A 23,106-nucleotide genomic window follows, 5' to 3' on the forward strand; every position below is an offset into this window, starting at 1 on the left:
GGGAAATGAGAGTTGCTGTGTACTGTACCCTGACTGTTAAGCAGTCTTGAGGTTTTCAAGGTAAAGAAGACAACTAAACTGCAGTGTTCAGTTCTGGATTTCACATGGAAGGAGAGAAAGACCCATTAATGCAAAGTCAGGGAATGTGATACATTGTCGGATTGGGGGGTTCATGTAAACAGCACAGCAGGACTGTTTGCTTGGGTTGGTATATCAGATTTGCTCTGCCTTCTGTCATTCCTAAGTAACCATTTTTGAGTTGGAGTAAGTTTAAGTGGTCAAAGGATGAGGAAGGTCCCTTGGTGCTAACCTGTAGCCTGTGTGGAGGTGATCTGACCATGCAGCTCCCTGGCTGTAGGTCTGGGGAAGGACCAATGGGGCTGATCCCCTCTTGAGTGTGGGCTTTCAGCATGAATTGCTGTAGAAACTTCATTTGCTGGAGAAAGAAAATAAAATGCTGCAGTTTCATATCCTGTGATCCAGGTAGCTTTTATTTACTCAGTTGTGAGATGAGGCTGTGGGAGTTCTTCTGAGGAGACTGCCCAGGTGAAGAACTGCTCTTCACTGGGGTATAGCAGTGGCAAAGATCCACAGAGGTATTTGTTTTTCCAGAGAGTTCTGCATAACCGAATGAAGATGCAGGCATCTTCTGCAGGGTAGATGATTAAGGCATCTTCTGCAGGGTAGATGATTAAGGCATCTTTTGTAGGGGCACCCCCAGCTATGGTCTCACTCAGCTATCAGTCCTTTGATACTACTTCATGTGGGCTTGAGCCTAGTTGGAGAGCCTAGGAGGGCTGTTGGGTAGCTGATGATGATCTCTTTTTGTTCATTTACTAAATACCTGTTGTAGCTGGAGAGCATGGAGCAAGTTGTTTGATCTGTCCTTCATCAAAAATTGTGTGATTGGTACTTCTGTGTAAGGATAGAAAGTCCTGCATGATCTTGCTGCCATGCTTGCTCACCTCCCTTCTGCATCTTCATACAGCAACCTCTGTTCCACCCTGGGCAACAAAGTTTCTGGACAAGGGATTAGATTAATAGACTAAAGTTTGTCCTCTGTGTGGATCTAATACATAAATGATGCACAACTGCAAGTCAGACTCTTATTCCGTTGGAATTTACCTCAAGCAGGTGAGAACTTTAGAGGACGTTTCTCTTTCTCCCCAAGGCAAGACAAGCCTCAGCTCCAGAACTGTAAGCAGGCCAAAGGCCCGCTACACAGATCGGTGAGCCTATATAATGGGAAGAAAAACATTTTCAAATAAGCTTGAACAAGTTCTCCCATTATCATTTTAAGTTCTGTTATCACATAATATAGCATACAGCATGTAATTGCACATTAGGGAATATTTCTAAAGGCACAGATGACTGTTAGAAAACAGGCACACAAGTTTCTATGACTTCATGAAGAGTGTGAACTTAAATCTGTCAACTGCAGCACAGTAGTTTGTTTGGTGTGTGGCTGCAAGTGAACAGTAGTTGACGTGGTGGTGGCGTGTTGGTGTCTCCTTACCCTGGAGGGCTCTTTGCCTTGGAGTGTTTCCCTGTGAGCACCATGGATGTGGCATATTTTCAATCTTGCAAGCCATGACATAGGCTGCTGAAAGGTCTGACACCAGACAGGGTTTTATTAATGCTGTCCCTGTCAAATAAGCCTCTGTTTTGGTAATTAGTGTGGCGTAACAGACTGTGCACATCTTGAAAGCCAGCATATTTTGACTCTTGGCCCTGACATGAGGCAATCTCTGTAAATCAGCTTTTTTGGTAGACTCCCCTATTGTTGAACGCTAGCAGGAGTAGAAGCAGTTCGCAGCGCTTGTGTTTATTTTGGGCTCTCCGCCTTTCCTCAGCAGCCACGAGCGGTCAAACCCTTTCTTTATCTGTCGTGAGAGATTGGAGGCCTAAAGCTATAGTTTTGTGCAGCATCAGGAAGTTCGTCTACATGAGGTACAAGGAGCGTGAATAATCTTTCTGGCATGTGCTCCAGCGGCGGCAGCGGCTCTGTGCTGCACCAGACAGGGTCTCAGCCTGCCGCGGTGCTGCCGGCACCGGCGCTGTCCCCACGGGCAAACACCTAACTTACAGCGCTGGTAGAGACACCTGTACAAAGCCCATTTCCTCTTCTACCCTTACCTGAAGGGCAGAAAATGTCTTCTAAGGTATTTTCAAAAATACCTTTGGAAATGAGCCCTCCAGAATGAGTCACAGGAATCAAAGCTTGTTATTTAATTGACCAAAGCCAGCAGTGGGGGAGGCGTTGCCTTTGACAAATTTGGTCCAGGCAGTACCCGTCGCAAGGCTGATTTTCACATTGGGCACGTGGATGGAGCAGGAGGACTGGCACAGCAAGACAGCCGCTCTGGGGAGTGTTTGGAAGGATTTAAGCTGTTCTGAGGTAAAATTGGGAAATGGTAGCAGTGTCAAAATGATTCAGGGGAAATGAGCAATGCAGATGTTGGCTTCTGTGTGAAACCCTTGCTCTCAAACTTGCAAAATTCAATCTGGGGCCTGTTGTTATGGAAAGAATATTTTTGCTGTGATCACAGTTACCCAGACCATGGTGTAGGGCAGTTTTCCTGCAGCCGGTACCAGCTCCATTAGCAGCACCATTGTGCAGGCAGTATGGTTTCTCCAAGGAAAAAAATGGGGAGTCCTTAGAGCATTGTGCATAAATTACATCCCTAATTATTAGCGTCTTATTTCTCAAAAAATCCCCAAACCGCCCATCACTGTGCCTCCCACTGCCACTTCTGCCGAAGGCCCCGCCGTGGTTGGCACAGTGCAATCAAGTGGGGTTTGCTGGGGAGAGTTTGGCCTGCAAGTCCTTAAAAGTGGCACCACCGCCTTGAAAGGAAACAGTGGGAACTACTTCTTCCCTTCTATGCCCAGCTGTAGGACATGTTGGTGAAAGGAAAGAGAGACATCTACCTCATAACATTGAGTCCTGCTTCAAAATGACGTGGTTTTGGCACGGTACATGTGGGCAGTGTAGGGATGCTAAAGCAGGTATACCTCCTTTAGCAGGTGGGTTGGACTAGATGATCTCCAGAGGTCCCTTCCAACTCCAACCATTCTGTGATGATTCTGTGATTCTGATGCGCAGGCTGAAGGAAGTCAATGAACGCTGGCAGATGCTGGGGAACCAGTAACACAGCGGGAAATGGAAGGTGGATACTCTTCTGCTTATCATGGTTCTGTGGGAAAACCTAGTGCTTTGAGCTGTAAATCTAATTTTCAAGTTTTGCACTTTATGGAGGGGTTTTTTTTGTTTTTCGTGGGGTTTTTTTGTCTAAAATCATGATTCATTCCTGGACAAGGTTAATGAGGTTTTAAGCAGACAGTGTCACCTGTGAAATAGCTTTCTGGGTGTCACGAGGGAAGGCAAAGAAATGGCAAACAATGATTGCAAGATGCCTGCTGGCTTTGTAATCATCAATGCTGAGGTCTGTTGGAACTAATTCCTGTTGGGTGGCAGACCATAGTTCCTTTTGCAGGAAGCCTAGGGGGAAATACGGCTTCTCCTTCACACAACTGCCTTTTCTTCTGCCTTCTATGTGAGTCTCTGCAATGACTGTCAGGCTTTCAATGAATGCATTCAGGTAGTTAGCTTTCCGAAAATGGAGTGTATATGAGGAACGCATCACTTCAGTGAGCTCAGACTCACCGTCTGAACATGCACTATCTGTTAATAGAAGGGGAAAATCTGTTTTCTTCCTCCTTCTTACTTATAAGATCTCCACCTAATCAACAGCTGTAATGCTTGCAAATTTTCAGAGCCTTCTGGCTTAGATATTTGGGATATAACATCACTTTTAAAATATTAGTCTCTGGTTCCGTGCATACTAAATGAGTTACATCTAAAAGACTTCCATCTGGGGAAAAAGAGAGGCAATGTACCATTAATAACCCAGCTGCAAACCTCAAATTCTCTGTCCCATACATACACCCAAAAAGGCAGAGAACAGAAATTTGAGTGCATCTGTGAGTAATAAAATATTTCCTTCCATATGTCAATTACTCATTGCTCTTCCGTTTGAGTTTCAAACAGCCACGACAGCCGTGTCAGATATTAGTTCTTCACTGTTCCTCACACCAGCTTTCTTGGCTTCATCCACGTGGCATAAAAGTCTTTAAAGTCTTACTCCTAAATCACCCCCACATAATGGGAGGATTAACTGTAACGACAGCACTGGAAAAGGGAATGGCTATGACAAGGCACTTTGTAATATTTTTTTTAATGAAGTGTGTCACGCTTTCTCAACCCTCCTATTGTCTGAAGATTGTTTTCAATTTTTTGCCATCGTAATTTTTATGAGTGATTTATGCCTTTCATGAGATGATGTGTCAAAAAACCCCCTTTTTGCTTGGTTTCTTCTCTCATCTAGTGTCAGAATGGGGGGGGGTTTAGTTATATCCTGGCAGATCTAAATTTATTAAATTAAAAATATTTTTAAATGCAAGCTTTAGTAAAATAAATACTTTGACATTTCAAATTCAGCATGTATCTGGTATGGGAATATCTTTTATTTAGTACTAAATGGGTGCTAATCTACACTGCATCCATGAGATTTAGATTTATGCCAGTGTAGTCAATGACCAGACAGGAATCGGTGATCATTGGCATGTAGCATGTGAAATATTTAGGTCACAGGATTTTGCAGCATTATATTCTTGGAATAAAAATGTAAGTGGGATAACAATGACGGATAAGAATTCAATCTCTGTCAGGAGGCAACGAGTGGTTTTTATGGCTTCAGGGCCAGATTAGAGGACTGATAACAGAGACATCCTTGCCTGGTGTTCCTGCCGTTTTAATAGATCGGAAAATAAGGCTGCTACATAAAAGTGATGTTGGGGCCCTCATTTCAATCGTTAGCCATAGGAAATAGTCCTTTAAATATCTGGCCTTCATGATAACTAGAAATAGATTTATGGAGTTAGAATTTGCAAACTTTTTTATTTTTCCCTGTAAGCATATTGAAATGCCAGTACAGACCTTTCTCTGTCTCAGGCTACTGACAACAGACTTGTTCTTCCAACTCATCTTTTGTGAACACCCTGGAAGTAGTCCATGGGCCCCCATGGATTCTCAGCTGACAAGCGAGAAAATGTTTCTAGAGCAGACATTAAATCAAATTTATTTCTGCGTAGCATAAAATTGCAAAGCATGGCTTCAGTGCTTGATGCTCACTTAAGCACCATGAAGTATTCTTTTATTTTCATTAACTGTCTCTCATTTTCCTAAGCTTAATCTTCATGGAATTATTTTGAATGGTTGTACATTTTTTGTTAACCGTTGGGCTTTTCTTTTTATTCTAAACCTTAAGTCAATTTTCATTCCAAGTGTCTTGAGGCAGCTACATGCTTCTGAGTAAGTGGGAAAAGAGATGCAAGCTGTGGTTGTAGAGGGGGTGCCCTAACTTTAAGTCTACTAGCCAGCTTGTGAAGAGAGTCTGTTTGGGGACAGTGCAATGCATTTATTTATGCAAATGCCTTGGGATTCTTAAGCTCGAGTATGCTTCTTTGTGCCTTTGGTTTGAGAGGGTGCTTGTGTCTGCCCAAGTTCTATCAGACAAGAGTCATTTATACTGGAAACAGTCTGAAACAAGGGGTTCTGGCCAGATGGAGCTTGATGTCTGATCAGAATGCATTTGGGGTTCACTGTACCATATATTAATATTTCTCCCTAGAGTAAATATTGTACTGGATCTATAAGACTATGGGGAATAGTTCTCCCATTCTGGTGGAGTTGTGCCATCCACAATACTAGATATTAGATAATATTTCACATTGTATCCTTTGCATCCCTAGAATAAAATACTATGGGTGGTCAAATTGCTGCTGAAAACTACCCAGGCTTTTCTTCCATTACTATTCCGCTGTTTTCAGTTGGTTTAAATCTTGAGAACATCTCAGCATAGCTAGAAATGGAAGCTTTTGGCCACCAAAAAACCATAATTCATTGAGAGAAAGGGCATGAATATGACTGTGGAGAGCCTGGCTGACCAGGCGCTTGCAGCTTGGGCTGGGCCAGGTTAGCTGCTCAGCTGTCCACAAAACCTGAACATTTAGAAGAACTGTCAGGATAATTTTTGCCTTCTCTGACTCCTGTGAGGCTGGAAAGAGCAAGAAAATGAGGTCGTTTGTTTTGGAGGGGGGTTGTTTTGAGTTTTTGTTTGGTTTTGGAATTCTACTGAGTTTGCATATGATGTAGACAGGAATGGGATATGGCCAGGGAATAAACTGATTGGTAAGTTCATATTTGTATTCTACACTAAAAGTTCTGGGCATGGATGTGTGATGCTTCTGTTCTCATGCAGACTAATTTTCATTCACTAATATTTGCAAACTGAAGCTGTTTCTCACTGTTGCCAAATGTAATTGGCAATTTCCTTTGTTAGGAAATTTCTCCCGGTAGGTCTTCAAATTTTTTTCCCAGCTTGGCTTTGGGTAACATTTACTACCTCTGATACCTTTTGAGTATTGTAGGCCTTTTCTATACGCATGGTCAGCCACCTGCATTTCCTTGTAAATATGTTTTTTCCTGACTGATATTGAGGACTGGGCCTGTTCTGTACCACGACTGTGGCTGAAAGTAAAATAGGGTGAACTGGCTTGGTCCCTTGTGGCAGCCTGATCAACAGCAGGATATTTGTCCCGTGACAGGGAGTTGTTTTTCTATACGGAAATGGTCTCAGCTGCGTCTTAATTACAATACCACCTATACACCTACTGAGGTACTTCAGGCCTTCCTTTGGAGACATCTTTTAAAGGAATTAAGTCATTTGCTGCTGACCAGTCATCATCTTGAATTTCTGCTTTGGACTGCAGCCAGTTCCGGGCAGACCGTGTGAACCAGCAGCAGCAGCTGAGAGCAGGCCTTTTGTAAACCTATCTTAAAAACAAGGCATTTTTATCCCCACATATCCCACAGGTAAAAGTTACCATAGCAAGAGTACACTTTGACCAAGTATCACGTTGTTTTTCTTTTCCTCTTTAGAAGAAAAACAGGATAACATTGTCTTAGTTCAGAGCTGTTCAGAAAAGTTTCAGGTACCCCCAGTGCAAAGGTCTTTTTCTCTGAAATACTGTAGTAATCAGGATGGCCTTTCTGTTTTCCGTGAAGAATACTTTTTTTTAAATTTTAGATCAAACCGAAGAGCAGTTTTCTGCTGCAAAGAAGCTTATAAGGTTGGAACAGGAATCCATTGTCAAAAGCCTCCAAAAAATCACAAATGTCTTCGACATTATTCTTTCGATCTCCAGGAAAAGATTTACCTCAGAAAGTCAGATGTAGGTCTTTGCATGCAGGAATTGCCCATTTCACAGTTTGGCATGTCTTTAGGAAAGCTACAGTGAATGTTGGATGGAAGAAAATGGGCAATCAGTGCCGTGCAGTAAAAACTAAGGTGGAAACCTTTGGGACTCAGAGCAGCAGGTTTAGGTGAATATATGAGATAAAGAAAAGACTCAATTTGGTATTGTATTGCTTTTTGACTTGAAACTCCATTTGCAACTGTCCTACTTCTTTTCAACAAGTCATGGCAAATGGATGTTCATAGAAATGCTGGTAAAAGTAACAGTAGTTAATAGCAGCAGGTACCTGCTCAGTCATCAGAGCTCCAGCGCTCCTGTAAGGAAGTGTGTGCTCTGTTGAGAAAGTGCAAGCTGCTGTGGGGGAAGGTAATTTCTGGTCTCCCAAGGCCTGAATTGTCAGTCTAAAACCATGACTGATACCTTGTTCTATTATCAGCACATTTTAGCAGGATATCTCTTTAGTGGGTAAATGCTTACAAACATAAAAATGTGATGCAAGTCACAAGAAGCCAACTTTTTAGCTTGTTGAAGATACATCTGAATTTTAGGAGATACACGTTCATTTTGGAATTGAAGCATCTTGCCTGACCACAATTTAGGAGATGTGTTACCTAATCTGTCTGGAAATGTCATAATCCTTAATCGACGGCACTGTCTTGGAAACGTTTGTATTCTGTAGCGCCAGTTGTTCATTCTAACTTGTAAAGAGTTTCATAAGGTTTGGCTCAATATATCTCAGATCATTTTTGATATGTGCTCTTGTTGCTTCCCATTTGTAACCAAATGACAGACTTCATGTGACAGCCTATAGATTTGTGTATTTGAGATCTTGACAGAGAGCTTCAATCCTGGGATTTACTTCTTTCTTGTTACAGAAGCTCTGCAGAGTATATTGCAAATCCTATAATATGCATTTAATGAGATGAAATGTGATTTGAAGGGGGATTGTTTCCTAAAGATTGGGTGATTTCTTAGTTTTCATTATGTAGCCTCAGATTTTTTTTATGCTGTAATTTTTACAAATTTCTTTAACAAGTTAGATGAATGCGTTGCATAAACTGAAAGCATAAGCTGTTCAGTGTGCCATCATCAACTTTGGAAATAGGAGTGAAGATTAAGAAGCTGCTGTGTTAGGGAACTGTTATCTTTTTAACCATTCCTTCTTATCTGTTTTCCAGAAAGCAGATTTGACCTCTGATAAAGATTTATACCTTGACAACAGCTCTGTTGAAGAAGCATCAGGAGTCTATCCAATTGATGATGATGATTATTCTTCTGGGTCAGGTTCAGGTGAGACAACATGTCACAATTTGATTTTAAAAAGTGTAAGAAGTAATGCAATTATTTGAGGAAAAGCTGTGCAGTTTTCCTTTATAAGCTGGAGATGATACTTTCAGTGAGTACCATGAGTACTTGGCTCTCTATTTACGGAGCAATGAGCATCCCTGCGGGCTGAGTTTTAAATATTAACTTTCTGCTCTTTCCTCTTGCTCCTTAGTTGCATCATTTCACTGTGTTATTTTCTCTCTGCTGTCCCTCTGGTTTCTATGTAGATCTCTCTGGAGTTTACAGATAAGGATTAGAGAAGACTTAGTTCTCCCATAGCATAATGCTAATTTAGTAGTCTGTAAGAAAACACAGCAGCAGCAAACTTGTTTTCTCTTATATGCATTCAAGTTCACGTAAACATGGTGTTCACTTCTTTTTTGCTGTTGTTTTTTTAAAATTTGGAAGTCTATATACTGCCAAAAACATCATGGTTTTCTCTGATGTAGTTACATCCGTATAGTGAATAAAGAAATACATAAACACAACATATTGAGTTCTCAGACTTAAACAGTCATTAAAGGCATGTAGTGAGCTCATAATTTTTCAAAAACTGTCAGCGAAACCTCATTAATCATTTCTTTTAGAAAACCTCTTTGTGGTGAGTCTTTTAGACTGGCTGGGAAGTTCCAGCCTTTAAAAGTTAAGTGCAGGGTTTTATGGTAGTTCTGGAAGAGAAATTTCCTTATTGTTGTGAGCATTTGCTGAGCTGTTGTGGAAATCCCATTTATTTTCCAAATGTGCTACTTAATTGTTTGTGATTGCACTTTTTGTAATCTGTCTTTTGATGTTTATATGTACTTGTGTATTTTTAAAGGGCAAGCCTTGTCTTTGTTACCTTGTAAGCCACAGCTGTCATTTTTTCAGATTGTTTTTTGATTTTTCTTTCTTTTGGAGGTTCAAAGATATGTCAAAATGAAGTCTACAGAGGTCTGATTGTGCTGCCAGGCAAATCCAGGCCCATCAGTGATTGGCACCTGGGTCATACCCTGCATGTTGGGAGTCCTCCACAGGGACAGTTTGTTCCATTGTGATCAGAGGCTTAATTGGACATCCTTGCTGTAGACTGCGGGGAAATTTAACATTTCATTTGGAAAAAAAAAAAAAAAAAAGTCTGATTTCGTCCAGTTTCTAGGACTAAGAAAAAGTCTGATGTCTGAGAAAACTGCCATTTCAGTCACCATCCCATTCTGTCGTGTCTTCAGATGCTGTTGAGTTTGTAAGCTTCAGAACAGGAGATGGGTTGACAAAAAGTAGCAGTATGGAGAATGACCTGGTTTGGTTTTTATTTCATCTCTCTCTGGAGTTTGGCTGTTTCTAATATGGATGATTCAAAATGCAGCCCTGCTTTTGAAGTGAGAAGGACTGTAGAAGAACTGACTTCAGATTTTATTAACCTATCCCCACAGTAAAGGTGCAGCCAGGACAGAAAGTACCTCTAGACTTTGCCAACAGTAACACCTTGGCTTTCCTCTGTCTCTTTTCCTGTGCTCAGCCTTGAGCCATGAGTGGAAGATGGAGTACATAACACACGCTGATGCTACCTCTGGCAATCTCTCTTTCCTACAAGAAAGCGGAAAAAATCTTATTGTAGACTGATACTACCTGGATGCACCTCCATAGAGTTCGTGTGACAGTACCAAAATCTAATTCTTTTGAACAAGAAGTCTAAATTCAAATAATCTTCTAAGCAATCTGTGAGGCCAGTTTTACTCACTTTAAAAAAATCTCAAGAGAGAAGCAAACTAGGATGCCCTCTCCCCTTCTAATCCTGTACTTACTGCTGTCTCCACTTTATGAAGTAGAAAATCTCCTGCAGAGGTACCCATGATCAATTTTCCTCACATTATGTTGAATATGTCTCTCTTCACTTGATATTCAGTGATGTAGTGTTCCTAGCAGGAAGAGCCTTCCCACTCAAGAGTGGTTTTCTTGCTATGTAATTCCATTCCAAGCAAATAGATCCAAGATGACAACATGCTGACTTCTTTCCTTAGTATGAAAATTGTTAGCTGCCACCAGGCCTATGGAGATAAACAGGAATTGTCAGCACCACCATTAATGTCCTTGCAGGTCTGCAAGCAGCATTAACATGGACAAATGTCACTGTAAGCACAACACATTTCAAACTAGATTGGCTGAAGGCTTTTTCTAAGGAGAAAAAAGGTGATGGTGTTAGATTTTTTTACTTTCCTTTCACAGCCTCTTTAGTCTTCATGTACATTCAGCTACTGATGTTTGTCTGCCCAAGTGTTCAGTCCAAATCCTTTGGTCAAGAGTTTCTGAAGGGGCCATGCCTGCTTCCTGATTGTCTTGTATCAACATCAGAAAGTCCATAGTGAATTCATTAGTCCATTGTTTCCTTCTTGCGATCTCCACCTCTGAGGAGATGCCTCAGTGTGTCATCACTCTTTTTAGTGTAGATGTTTGTGTACTGCCTAATAATAAAAGAGTGAAAATAAGTTTTCCTGCCTATATACAACTTAAATGCTTTTATAACTACTGTTGCTTTTTCCTCTGGCATAAAAGATCTTAACTGAGCCCTAGTCTTGCAGGTACCTGGAAGTGGACCTGCTAAGCAGCATGACTACCCTTATGTTAAGGAAAGCCACCATGTCTGTTAGATTTATCTACATGTTCTTTGGAAAACTGTCTAATTCTTGTGTCTTAAGTTACTCCTGGTAGATAAGTCCATGCAACATATATCAGAATCTGATGCAGATTTTCCTTCCCCTTCTTCTCTTCCCCCAATCTAATATTTCTCAGTCAATAGCAGCTCGAGTTGAGAAGGTGAGCTCAGGATGAACTAGGTCTAGACTGACATTGTGACTCGGGATTATTCTTGGAAAAAAGTTATGATGGTAGGGCTGGAGCTCCTCCAAGAATCACAAGAGCAGATCTAATGGGAAGCTGAAGTTCCGCTTCAGGCCCCAAAGGCAGGTTAGGAACCCCGGGGGCAGTGTGATGTGGGGCTGGGTGACAGGTGGTGGCAGGGCTGGGTGGCCATGGTTTTGGAGGGAGGCATGGGCGTGTCCCCCAGGTGCTGACCAGGAGCTGGTGCAGGCGCCACAGCCGATGGAGGCTTCTCTTGACCTCAGCAGCAGTGTGCCCGACAGGCACTCCAGGTGGGGTGACACCCCCTCTCCTGGTGGGCTTCCCCTCCGGTGGGGCAGGAAACACAGCAACTATTCATTTTTCTACTTCCTAAGGTCCCATTCATCTGTGCCTTTCAGCTTGGCTTGGAGCAAGAGCTTCTTCTGTCCACCTGCTATACCAGCCCCAAACATGCTTTATGATATTGTCTGTCTTGTTCTCCAGGTCCTTTAACACAAAAAACTACAGTGACACTATTTGATAGTGTGTTTTTCTTGTGCTGGACAGAATCTTCAGTATACATCAGTTCAGTTAAGACTCTTCCTTTTATTTCCTTCAAGTTTTGTAGTTTGTTCTTTTTGTTGTTGGTTTCTTGTTTTTGTTTGTTCCCTCCTCAGGTGAGGATTGCCAGAGACACAACATCCTTGCACTGTGCCCATTTATTTCAGTTGCAGTGCCCTGATAGGGCACTAGTGTTACATTTACAGTGTCATCTCTGGTTGCCTAATGCTGTGTTGATTAAGGGTTGTGTTGGAGGCTTTGCAAGGGGGTGAGATAAGCCAGCTAAAAATGTCATTCTAGTATGTGCCACCTTGGTGATAGAAATGAAAGGTGTGAAAGAGATGGTGGATATGTTTGTGCCTACCTTATGACAAGTTTGCTCATGGTGGTAGTACTCCCAGAGTGTGATGTGCAACAGCAAATGAACATGATGCCAAAAGATAGGGGGAAATGATTGGATTTATTTGGTAGGAAGAGTTAATCATTGGCTGCTTTGCAAGTAAGAGTGCTAGCTACTGTAGGCTTTTTGTAGTATACAATGATTTAAGCTGGCAGAGTCTTCATTTCTTGACAAGTTTCCTCAAGCACCAGGAGTGTGAAAGAGCATTTACTTTCCCATCATCCAAGGGGCAGCTAATAGACACATTGCTGATGGCTATATTAGATATTTCCAATACTAAAGCAGAATTTAGAGCTATTTTGACCACTATTAAGACAGCAGTTGGGCATTCTGAAGAGGCTGCAATGGATATGTGATGATCGAGAGCTCTCAACTCTTTACCACAGAGATAGCCATGGGTTTAATTACTACAGGGTTTTCGCAGTGCCCTCTCTAAGAGGGCAGTATCTGTTTGTAGAGGGACTCGAGGCAGTTAGTACCCAGCACCATCACCCAAGCTGACCCAATCCAGAAACCTAAAGAGACAGTGATTTTTTTAAAGAGGAAGAAGTAAGCTCTTACACTCCAACCATTTCACAGTATTAATCTTAGCAACCTAGTCGGAAATTATGCTCATGGTAGTCTGTAGGTTTTTTTCCTTTCCAATCCTATTTGGATACAGCAAGGAGAGTGGTTCTTTCCCCCCCACCCCCCCCCCGCCACCCGGGAACATCATACTATGTAAAATGCTCTTACAATATTCTGCAGAGCATTGAAGAGGTTTTTTTGATCCCTCAGTCCTTTTTACTGGTAATTCTGAGAATACTACTTTCAGTTTAGCAAAGGAAATGCCTTCTCCTTGTTTAGACCAACTCCGTGCCAAGGAGAGACCTCTCTAAATAAGTCTAATTAGAAAGCAGGAACCATGGGGATGTGTTTGAGCCAGTGCCTGAGTCAGATCTAAACTATAGGTGCCCCGATGTTTTGAGGACTGTCAGGATTCCACTGAGACCATACAGAAGAGAAGTTGTGTACCTTTGATGCAAATCTAGTGACTAGTCCAGGAGCTAGATTAGTTGCCTGTTTGTTGAGAGACTGGAGATCTGCATCCTCAATAGCCAGAGAAATTCAGACCTGTTACACCATTTTATCTGACAGACACAACTATTGCCTGGAGTGAAGGTGACATTTAAGGATTTGGAGGAGCAGTTATGATTAAATGGGGCTTGTAATTTCATAAAAAGAAGAAAGTAAAATTCTGTACTCTCAAAGTATGTTGTATCAGATATCTAATCTGATCATCAATTTTAATTTCCTTGACTGTGAGAGTCTTGTATAATTTGGAGGAACTTTGGAAGGTAAAGCAGGCTGCGCTATCCATTGGGCCCATATTTCTCAAAGAAAACTCTTGAGGCAAAGCCAGAAAATTTCTTCCTGTTGGATGCCGTTCCTTACCTCTGTTTTGAAGCAGGATGTTGTTTTTTTTGATCTTTGGGTAGCATTTCAGGAAAATATCTGATTCTTGCTGTGAGGTCTTTATCCTGGAGGTTGCACTGTAATTTTGGTATCTCTGAAGGCTTTTCCAGTATTATTCTGTGCCGGTAGCTTTAATGTAGTACTTTTTTTTTAATTATTCCAAATTTTCTTTTCTACAGTACAGAAGTTATTTTAGTTGTTGTTTTGTTAATGCCCTTCCTTTCAACGCCAAATTTATATAATTCTTTATCATGAGTTCAAAACTTTGTTATTATGCTCTTATTTTCAGCCTTTTTTCTTTCCCTACAAAAATAAGATAAAAAGTGAGTATGGAATGAGTGAGTCACACTATTCTACTGAAAGAGGATATGTTTTTATTTGTTAGGAATTACTCTTATGCACATTTGCTGGACTTATTACCCAATAGTTACTTGGGTAACGGGTGTCTGTAATGAGTAGAACACATTGAGATTCCTAAGGAGTGGTCCAAGAATAGGTCGATTCTTTTCCTCTTTCAGGCCTTGCAATAATTTAGTCTCTTGTCTGTGTCTTCTTCCTTCCAGTATCTCTGAAGGATATTTATTAGACATGTCCATTATCTTATTCTAAAGGAGCCTTCATACTCCAGCAGGGCTTTGAATGTGGAGGAAATTAAATTTAAGGTCATCTTTAGGGAGTTTTCTGTCCTCTTACTCTTTATTTCAAAATAAAAAGGCTGCTGAATTATGTGAAGTTTAAAAGTATGTGAATTTCTAGTGACTGAAACATAAAATAATGGCAGTCTTACTGTAGACAGAAACTACTTGGTTTTTTATGTTTGAATGTTTAATAGATTTGCTGTAGAGGAGAGATTTTGTTGTTGAAGCAGTGTGCTACAGGGAAAAACTGTTCAGTTCATGTGGTTTAAGTCAAGTCAGGATAAAGATGTTTACTGATTGATTTATTCATGATGCGCAATTGACTGGCAGTCATTAAACTGTACTTTTGGGCTTAGCATCAGCAATACAACAGATAACCACAATACCAGCCACTTAAAAAATGGTAACATGCAACTACAAATTTCCAAACGCTCTTCTGTAATGGATCTCAGCATGTGCCACACGCACACACAGATTTGTGCACACACACCCCCCCATCTCACAGGCCCTGGGGTGTACAAGCCCCCCCTCAGCTGGGGGTGCAGGACCCTCTGCCCATACACCCCCACCATGAGAGACATGGGTGTCCCCAGCCCTGTGTGATCCCGAGGCCACACCACCTCCTGCCACCCCCCAGGAGGTGACTCTGCACCCCCGGGTGCGGGTTCCAGGGATGTCCCTGTGGTGGCCATGGGAGAGCAGGGGGTGGCTGCTGGGGCACCCTCAGGGTAGGAGGTGGCACTGCCAAGCCCCAGCAGAGCCGTCGGTGCCATGGAGCCACATCAGACAGGGTCACACCAGCCCTGCTGGCTGCTGCTGACACTCCAGGGTTTCTCCCCACACATTACAAATGTTTATGCTTTTTTCATACTTCTTTTCAGGCTGGTTCCTCTGTTTCAGAAATATCGTGGTAATTTCCTTGTTACTGCTTATTCTGGCCGATGGCCTCTTCTTCATCTTTCATGGGATCACTTAGGGTGAATATCACCTTGACAGTTTGGGGCACGTGGTTTGCATTTGCTTCTTTATCTTAGTAGGCATTGTCATCTAGGCCCTTTGCCTAGAGTGGGCTGTGCAAGCACTCCTACCTTGGTGTTATCATGAAAAATGTAATTGTTCTGGAAGAATTTCACAGGTTAATGAAATGTCACCTTTTTTGTCTCCAGGTGCTGAAGAAGATGAGGATAGTGCAGTGATAACAACATCCAGAATACTTCCAAAGTTACCAACAACTAGTGATGCATCCAGGGCTGAGACCACCACAGTGAAAACGCAGACCAAGGTGCCTGCACAAACAAAGGTGTGTGGCTGGAGAGCAGCACCATCTAAAATGGTTCCGCTGTTGCCCATTGATGGCTTGATATTAACTTTGTTTGGTTTATATGGATTAAAAAAACCCCACAAACTTAATGCTACTGCAGCCTGTTAAATGAATAGAGCTGCTGGGATTTATTCCTTCTAGACAGTCTGCACAGGGACATCTGCATTTCACATGAAAGAAAAGAGAAATGCAAAAAAGAGTGATACACAAGACAGTTTCTCATCATAATTCTGAGACTGACCTGTACCTTTTTTACATCTCTCAAAGAGGTATTCAAAAATTCTATATGAAACTTCTCTTCTCAAAGGGGAATGTTGTGTGGTTTGGCTATGTTTTGAACACTTGCCAGGTTCCATTTAGTATTTCAGTATTTCCTTCTACCACCATGGGTAATATTGTCTAAGTTACCCTCAAAGGCATTCTGAATATAACATACCTGATGTGTTAATTTCAGAATTGTTATTTCATGCAGATGCCGTTATTCTTATAAACAGTCAATATTTAACAGCCATTTGCTAAATATACTTTAGGGGGTTTTAAACTTGTGGATAGTGTTTTTCATTCCAACATCATGATGTCAAATAGATCCAGTTACAACATCTAGCACAGCTTTCTGTGGCCAAAGAGCTTCCCATGTGTTGTGTTTGTGGGTATTGTGGAGTATGTGTGTGGAGCCACAGCTTCATGGCTGCCCATGATGGGCAGTGATTGTGCCGACTTGGTGCTCCCTGTCTGTAAGCAATGTTCTGTTTTCTTTTTTGTGCCACAGTCACCTGAAGAAATTGATAAAGAGGAAAGACCTGAGACAGATGCCAAGAAAAAGAGCGATGAGCCAGGGGATGACACTGATGTATTCACTGAGAAGCACTCAGAAAACCTCTTCCAGAGAACAGAAGTTCTGGCAGGTAAGATGTCATTTGCCAGAGATACTACAGAAAACAGAAGCATCCATATCAAATAATGCAAACTCAACGTTTGTGTTTTCTTGATAGATCCTTAAACACATTCATTGGGGTAGCCAGTGGTTGATTTGATGAGAATGAGATGGGCATCTTCTGGAGTTATGTAATTGTGAAGTCTTGTTAATTGATTTGATGCCTGCAAGTTGAATACTGCCTACTGAATATCTGGAGCTTCCACAGCTCAGAAATGAGTTGCAGTTGGGATTGGTGCTCACGGTGCAGAAATGTATTTCTCACCCTCAGTCCCAAGAGCACATCACTGTCTGGTCCCTCTGGTGCAGACGGACACTGTGCAGGAGGAGCTCACGGCAGGGGTGGTTGGATGGGTGGATGGAGAGGGATGGATGAGCGCTGTCCTTAGGATACAGAAGGTCTGTTTCCACACGTAACCCAGGGAGGCACAGGCTGGCCACCAGTGTTTTCACATGGCTTTCATACACGTGAGGGTTTTTTGGCAAAAAACCAATGTTTACAAGTATACTTTTCCCCCACGTCCTTAGAGGGAGTGTTGTTTGGCCTTCATGGCTCCCACTTTTGGACCACATATTTCTCTGAGCACCAAAATGGGAAATAGCCTTAATGTACACATCAGTGGAAGTATGCGGGTTTGCTCTTGAAGTCTAATTGGAGTTGATACTTTCTAAACACTCGCAAGTGCACGATGAATGTAATGCCTCTCTTCCTACAGCTCCATGAAATGTTCTCCTGGTACTCATTAATAGCAAATTCATTTCAGTCTAGAGTCAGAGTGGAAACTGATGGAGAAAAGGGAAAATCCGTTTCTTAGCTAGTGTAACAAAATAGCTCTTTTAAGGCTGAAAATGTTAACTGTTGAAAAATGAGTTTGAAAGAAACAAGTGTTATTATTATAAATGAAGACAACTTTATGCTCTGGCAGTATGGGTGGCTTTCTTAATTGAGGTTTTGGAAAAAACTTAATAGCTTTTTAAAAACTGGGTTGTTGGATCACTTAGAGGTACAATGTGCTTTTAAATGGTTGACTTCATGAACATAAACAGGCTTTCTGAGAATACATTTCAGGATACTAGTAATCAAGATATTTGCATAATAGGAGCCCTTTTCTGTAATTTGAAAGTAATGGCAAACTCATCGTGTGAGATGTAAAAGAAACATGGTGCTAAACGTCTTTTTCTGGCATGTTGTGAATCTCTTGTTTCTTTGATTACAGCTGTTATTGCTGGCGGAGTTATTGGTTTTCTTTTCGCAATCTTCCTTATCCTGCTGCTGGTATATCGCATGAGAAAGAAGGATGAAGGCAGTTATGACCTTGGTGAACGTAAACCATCCTGTGCTGCCTATCAAAAGGCACCTACTAAGGAGTTTTATGCATAAAATTCCTATTTAGTGTCTCTATTTATGAGATCACTGAACTTTTTTAAATAAAGCTTTTGCATAGAATAATGAAGTTTTTTTTTTTTTTCATTAAAGAGCCATTACGGCACCTTTATGATAAAATCCCATTGTATTTAAAACTTTTCATGTATTCCTTTAAAAATGTAAAATTAAAACTTAACATTTGCAGTGTTCTGTGAATAACAGTGGCAAAGCATTATTTTATAAAACCATTGATGTTCACAGAATCATTTTTAAAACTTTATGCATAAATATAAAATAATGAAAATTATTGTTTTATCCTATGGTTCAATGAAAGCTGTTTAATTTTTGTCAGCATGTCTCAGATTGATCTTACAATTTAGTTTTTATTTCATTAATTTATCTGTTTCCAACAAATGCCTTTTTGTAGTTGTCATGGTGCAATTTGTCTTCAGATAATTCAGATAACAGTAACTTTTAGTGTAAATGTAATTTTTCAGCTATGTAAACTTTAATCTCCACTTTGTATAAATTCAAGTGTCAGAATATCAATTTTACACTTTGCATTGTTTCTCAGCGTACCTGTAGCTTCAGTGAGATTTGTAACAGCAAATTAATGTGTAAAATTGGATTATTACTACGAACTGTGTAGTCATATTCTTACTAAACAAATCTCCTGTAAGGAAGATTTGGAGTAAGCTACTGACAAACCTAAGCAAACCCAAAGACTCTAACAGTATTTTGAGAAGTTTCTGCAGATTTCTATGGCCACTGTATTTGTTAATTATTTGCAATTTGAAGGTACAAGTAGGGGTTTAAATTTTTGTTCTTTGAAAATTCATTTAAGTTGTAAACGTCTTTTAAAGCCTTTGAAGTGCCTATGATTATATGTAACTCATCGCAGACTGGTGTTAATGAGTATATAACAGTAAAAGAAAATGTTGGTATTTTATAAGCACAGACAATTCTAATGGTAACTTTTGTAGTCTTACATGGATAGACATAATTGTAATTTGGGAACATAAACACTACTGAATAAATCATGTGGCCTAATACTGAGAATTCCATTGTGATATACTTTTGTATGCTTTCCATTTTATGTCTACTTGCTTATGTTTTAATGTCACAGAGTACATCCAGTGGAGCTTAAAAATCCAGACCAAAAAAAAGGCCGTTGATCAGGCCGATCCTTGGACCAGATTTATTGCTGAGAAAAGTGGGAATGTTGAAGTCTTGCATCTGGTGTATGAGTTATGAGTCATTCGACCTTTGCATTATATTTAATGGCAGTATTGACACAGACCTATTCGTCCTGCAAATGTTGTTTTCCACACTGTAAAATTCAAAGGAGTACCCGGTTTCATTTATTGTGTATATTGGTTTTTGATTTGTTGTTCTGGTTTGGTTTTTCCCTGGCCTTTTGGAGGATTTTGATTTATTCTGCTCGGACTCCAGCAGAAGAGTTGAGAGAAGTGGAATATCTTCGTAAGAGAAGAAAGACATATTCCAAGTAGAAGAGAAAAGGCTCTGTTGCTTAGACCACAGATAGGTGTTGGATAGAGGGGCAAGTGGAGAAGATGATAGTCTGCCTCCTTATATTATGCTTTGTAACAGACAAAAGGCTTCGTCTTCTGCTCTGTTAACCTCCTCATTTTTCATTTTTGGGATTTTCAAAATATAGGTGTTCAGGATGTCAAGCTGAACTGCTTCTCAGAAATGGCAATGTATTGTAAATAAGATCTGGTAGCTCTTCAGATAAGAGTTGCGTAACTTGTATTTGTTGCTGTCCCAAGTTCAGTGGTCATTTAGGAACAAACAAACGCTATCCTGTGCTATAATATTTAATATATTGCTTTTTAAATTACTTATAATTACTGGCAAGTTTTTCAAAGCCATACAAGTTCAACAAGTAAAAACAGGGTAAGAATTTAACAGGTATATCTTATTGTGCAATATTTAGTGAAATTCAATTAGTAAAATAACTGCTTGAAATAACTGTGCCAAGAAAAGAAAATTTCTGGCAAATGCTGTGCCACTGCTGTAAAATAAAGCATTTGTTAAAGTGCCAAAATAAAGTCTACCATGCCTAAACTAATACTTTATTTGTATAGTCTGACATCCAGTTTTTTGAAGCCCACTGTGCTTAAGGTATAATAGTAGAGCTGGATTTTCTTTAAGGGTGCAATGAATATCACTGTAAGTATAGCTATAAATATTAAACACTAGATAAATTATCTCCTCCTTCTTCATAAGCAAATTAATATTAAGAAGCTATTTTCTTTTTATTTGTGAATATTTGTCTGTGCCTGTTTACCTAATGCACAGGACACTTCATCCAACGTAGACATCTGTTGTAATTATGCAGGCTACCAAATATTATGCTTGTCGGGTTTCCCCTGCATCTGCTTTGCAAGCAGAAGCAATGGTAAACTTTCAGCTCTGTTTCACCACTCACCTTTTTTTCCCCATACACATCCATTATCTGCTCTGTTACATGCACAAGAGATTTAATGCTTCAGCTATGTACATGGACTTAAAGTATCGCAGTCCTCCCTCCCTAATAAAAACTCAAAACTTCTTTAACATGCAATGGGCATGATAGTAGCATTTATAATTTCGTGATCTCTTTGCCTTTCTCTTTTCAGTGCCAAACCATACTATTAGGGAAAAATTCTAATAGAGCTATCGTCTCTGATACACATCGGTTCAGTTCTCATCAGTTGGAAAACGAGGCTGATGCAGATACCTGGCTTCCAGCAACGCTGTTCAGAGGAAATGGGCAGCTGAATGCACGTCCCAGCACGAGCTGCTCTTCGCTTTTGCTTCCCTTTTGTTCTCCCCTTCCTGGGTGTGTTTCTAGCAATACTCTGGCGACTCATGGATGTTGCTGGGCAGCTGGGAGTGCCGGTGCCAGGCAGTGGATGCTGCGCCACATGCCCACAGCCAGCAGCAGCATCTGTACCTCTGGGATGGGCTTTTCCTAAGCACTCTGGGCTCATCTCTGCTGGAGCTGCTGTAGCAGCTCTGAAATTCCTCAGCAACCTGATCCAACGCCTCCTTGTGATTGATAGGCTCTAGTGTTTATCAAAATGCCATTTTGCTTTGATTTACTCTGGTTTATAAATGGTTACTTCCTCTTAGATTCTTTGCAAATGAAGCCTGATGTAAGTAACGTAAAGCTTATGTTAACAGAAGTCTCTTGCCTTTGGTTTATTTGTGGAAAAATAACCTCAGAAGTTGAGTTCCTTGTTCCTCTGCTTGCCAGCTTTAAAAGTGAATTGTAGCTCATGTTTACAGGCTGTGTTGCTATTTTTTTCTTCACTTTGAACATTGCACTTCATTGAAATAGGATAAATTAAAACCAAAGTTGTCCTCTTGCATCTTCTAATAAGAAAACAGCATATTTGCAGCTTTGGCTAGTTGTTGCTCTTTTTTTTCCCTTGGAGCTGTGTAACTGAAATGATGGTGGAGTGCAGTCTTAAATGACAGATACTATTTTTAAGCAACATACGGAATACAGGAAACTTTTGTAAGGAAAGAAGTATCCAGGTAAACATTAAACAAAATCTGTGGATGTGAGGGAAATGATGATAGCATACATAGTATTACATTCTTTGTTCAAGTAAGCAAACAAGGGGAAAAGGAATCTGAGGGGAAAAAGATCTCTATGGAAACTATTCTTACAGATGGAAGTAATATAGCCAGTTTTTAAAATTTGCAATTGGTTATATTCCTAACTTGGCACTTGCTTAATCGTACTGGCATCATTTTCTTTAAGGAACTTGCAATATTACTGATCATGAGTTTTAATATTAGGTTTGTTACATTTAAGCTCTTGCCTGTGTATGACAGAGCTCTGAACTGTGGTGTGAAAACTCCATGCCGTGAACTTTTAGAGCATCGCCTTTCCAAAACTTCTTCGGGTTGAGGAAGCATGACTTTGCTGTGCAGTTTGTCTGAGAAAAGATATAGCAAGTATCCCCCTCCCTGGCACCTCTTCTGGTCCTGGGGTGGTTTATGGCTGAAGCAGAAAAGCGGTTTTGCCAAAGAACTGGGGCAAGAGGGGGGTGCTGACATGTGCATTTCATTTCCTCCTGAATCTTGGGCTGACCAGGCACTGGGTTCAGCTGCGTGGGTGGGATTGGAGGAGCTGTAACCCAACCCTGCCAGTGGAAAAGATGCTTTGCTGAGATTTCTTCCCCTGTGAAGTAAAGCAAGGTTTCTTTGGTGGTGGTTTGTTTTGGTTTGGGTTTGTTTTTCTTTCTTTCAAAACAAACAGATGATAAAACTCAAGCTCAGTAGAGCTAGAAATGGAAATGTGGGCTCCGACCCTGACCGCTGTGAACCAATTTCACATGTGCATCGGATATGCAGTGTAGCTGCTTGCGTGGGTGGAAATCTGAAAAACCCTCTGTGTGTTTGCATTAGCTGAAGTTAGTTTCTAGTGGGGATGGAGGGGGAGGAGGGGACAGGGCCCATGTAGAACTACAGACATTAATTTGGGGTGATTGGAAAGAAGGCAGGAAGAGAAACCATCCTGACAGCCCACGTTTTCCACTGGAAGTTACGATACATTTTGTTTTCTTGAGTTGTTGCCGTCACACTGAATTTGCTCGTAACAGAGAGAATCAGTAGGTAGAAAAGGGGGCAGATGTTGGTGTCATACCCTTAGAGATTCTCTTGCTTGCACACAGCTTCCCAGCAAGTCGGGGTTCTGTGCTACCTGTCGCACATGTTGCCAGTCGCAGCTTCTGCTGACTGTGCGCCCCTCAGATTTGCAGAGGAACTGCTACAGCAGAATGATGGAGGATCTACCAGGCTGACCCTGGGCGCCTTCTGCTACTCAAAGGAGGTACTGGGAGGGTGGCAGGAGGCAACAATTAGGGTGCTGACTTGTACTCAGAAGCGTCTGGGTTGTCTTTTGTCCATGTGAAGTGGGAAGAAATGGATGAGCTGTGCAACCAGGGCTTTGCA

The 23,106-nt window shown here is 41.0% G+C and overlaps 1 protein-coding gene across 1 annotated transcript in view; it reads left to right on the top strand.

The window, feature by feature from the left end:
* The window catches only part of SDC2 (syndecan 2), a 58,393-nt gene extending 38,159 nt beyond the window's left edge, over nucleotides 1–20,234 (top strand). The window contains exons 2-5 of the mRNA XM_065627219.1: nucleotides 8,499–8,610; nucleotides 15,681–15,814; nucleotides 16,605–16,740; nucleotides 17,987–20,234. Coding sequence (XP_065483291.1) covers nucleotides 8,499–8,610; nucleotides 15,681–15,814; nucleotides 16,605–16,740; nucleotides 17,987–18,150 — 546 coding nt within the window. The 3' untranslated portion in view covers nucleotides 18,151–20,234. The remainder of the gene's footprint in view (nucleotides 1–8,498; nucleotides 8,611–15,680; nucleotides 15,815–16,604; nucleotides 16,741–17,986) is intronic.
* Nucleotides 20,235–23,106: the final 2,872 nt, after the last annotated feature.

The sequence above is a fragment of the Caloenas nicobarica genome, chromosome 2 (assembly GCF_036013445.1).
Source record: "Caloenas nicobarica isolate bCalNic1 chromosome 2, bCalNic1.hap1, whole genome shotgun sequence".
NCBI classification, from domain to species: domain Eukaryota; kingdom Metazoa; phylum Chordata; class Aves; order Columbiformes; family Columbidae; genus Caloenas; species Caloenas nicobarica.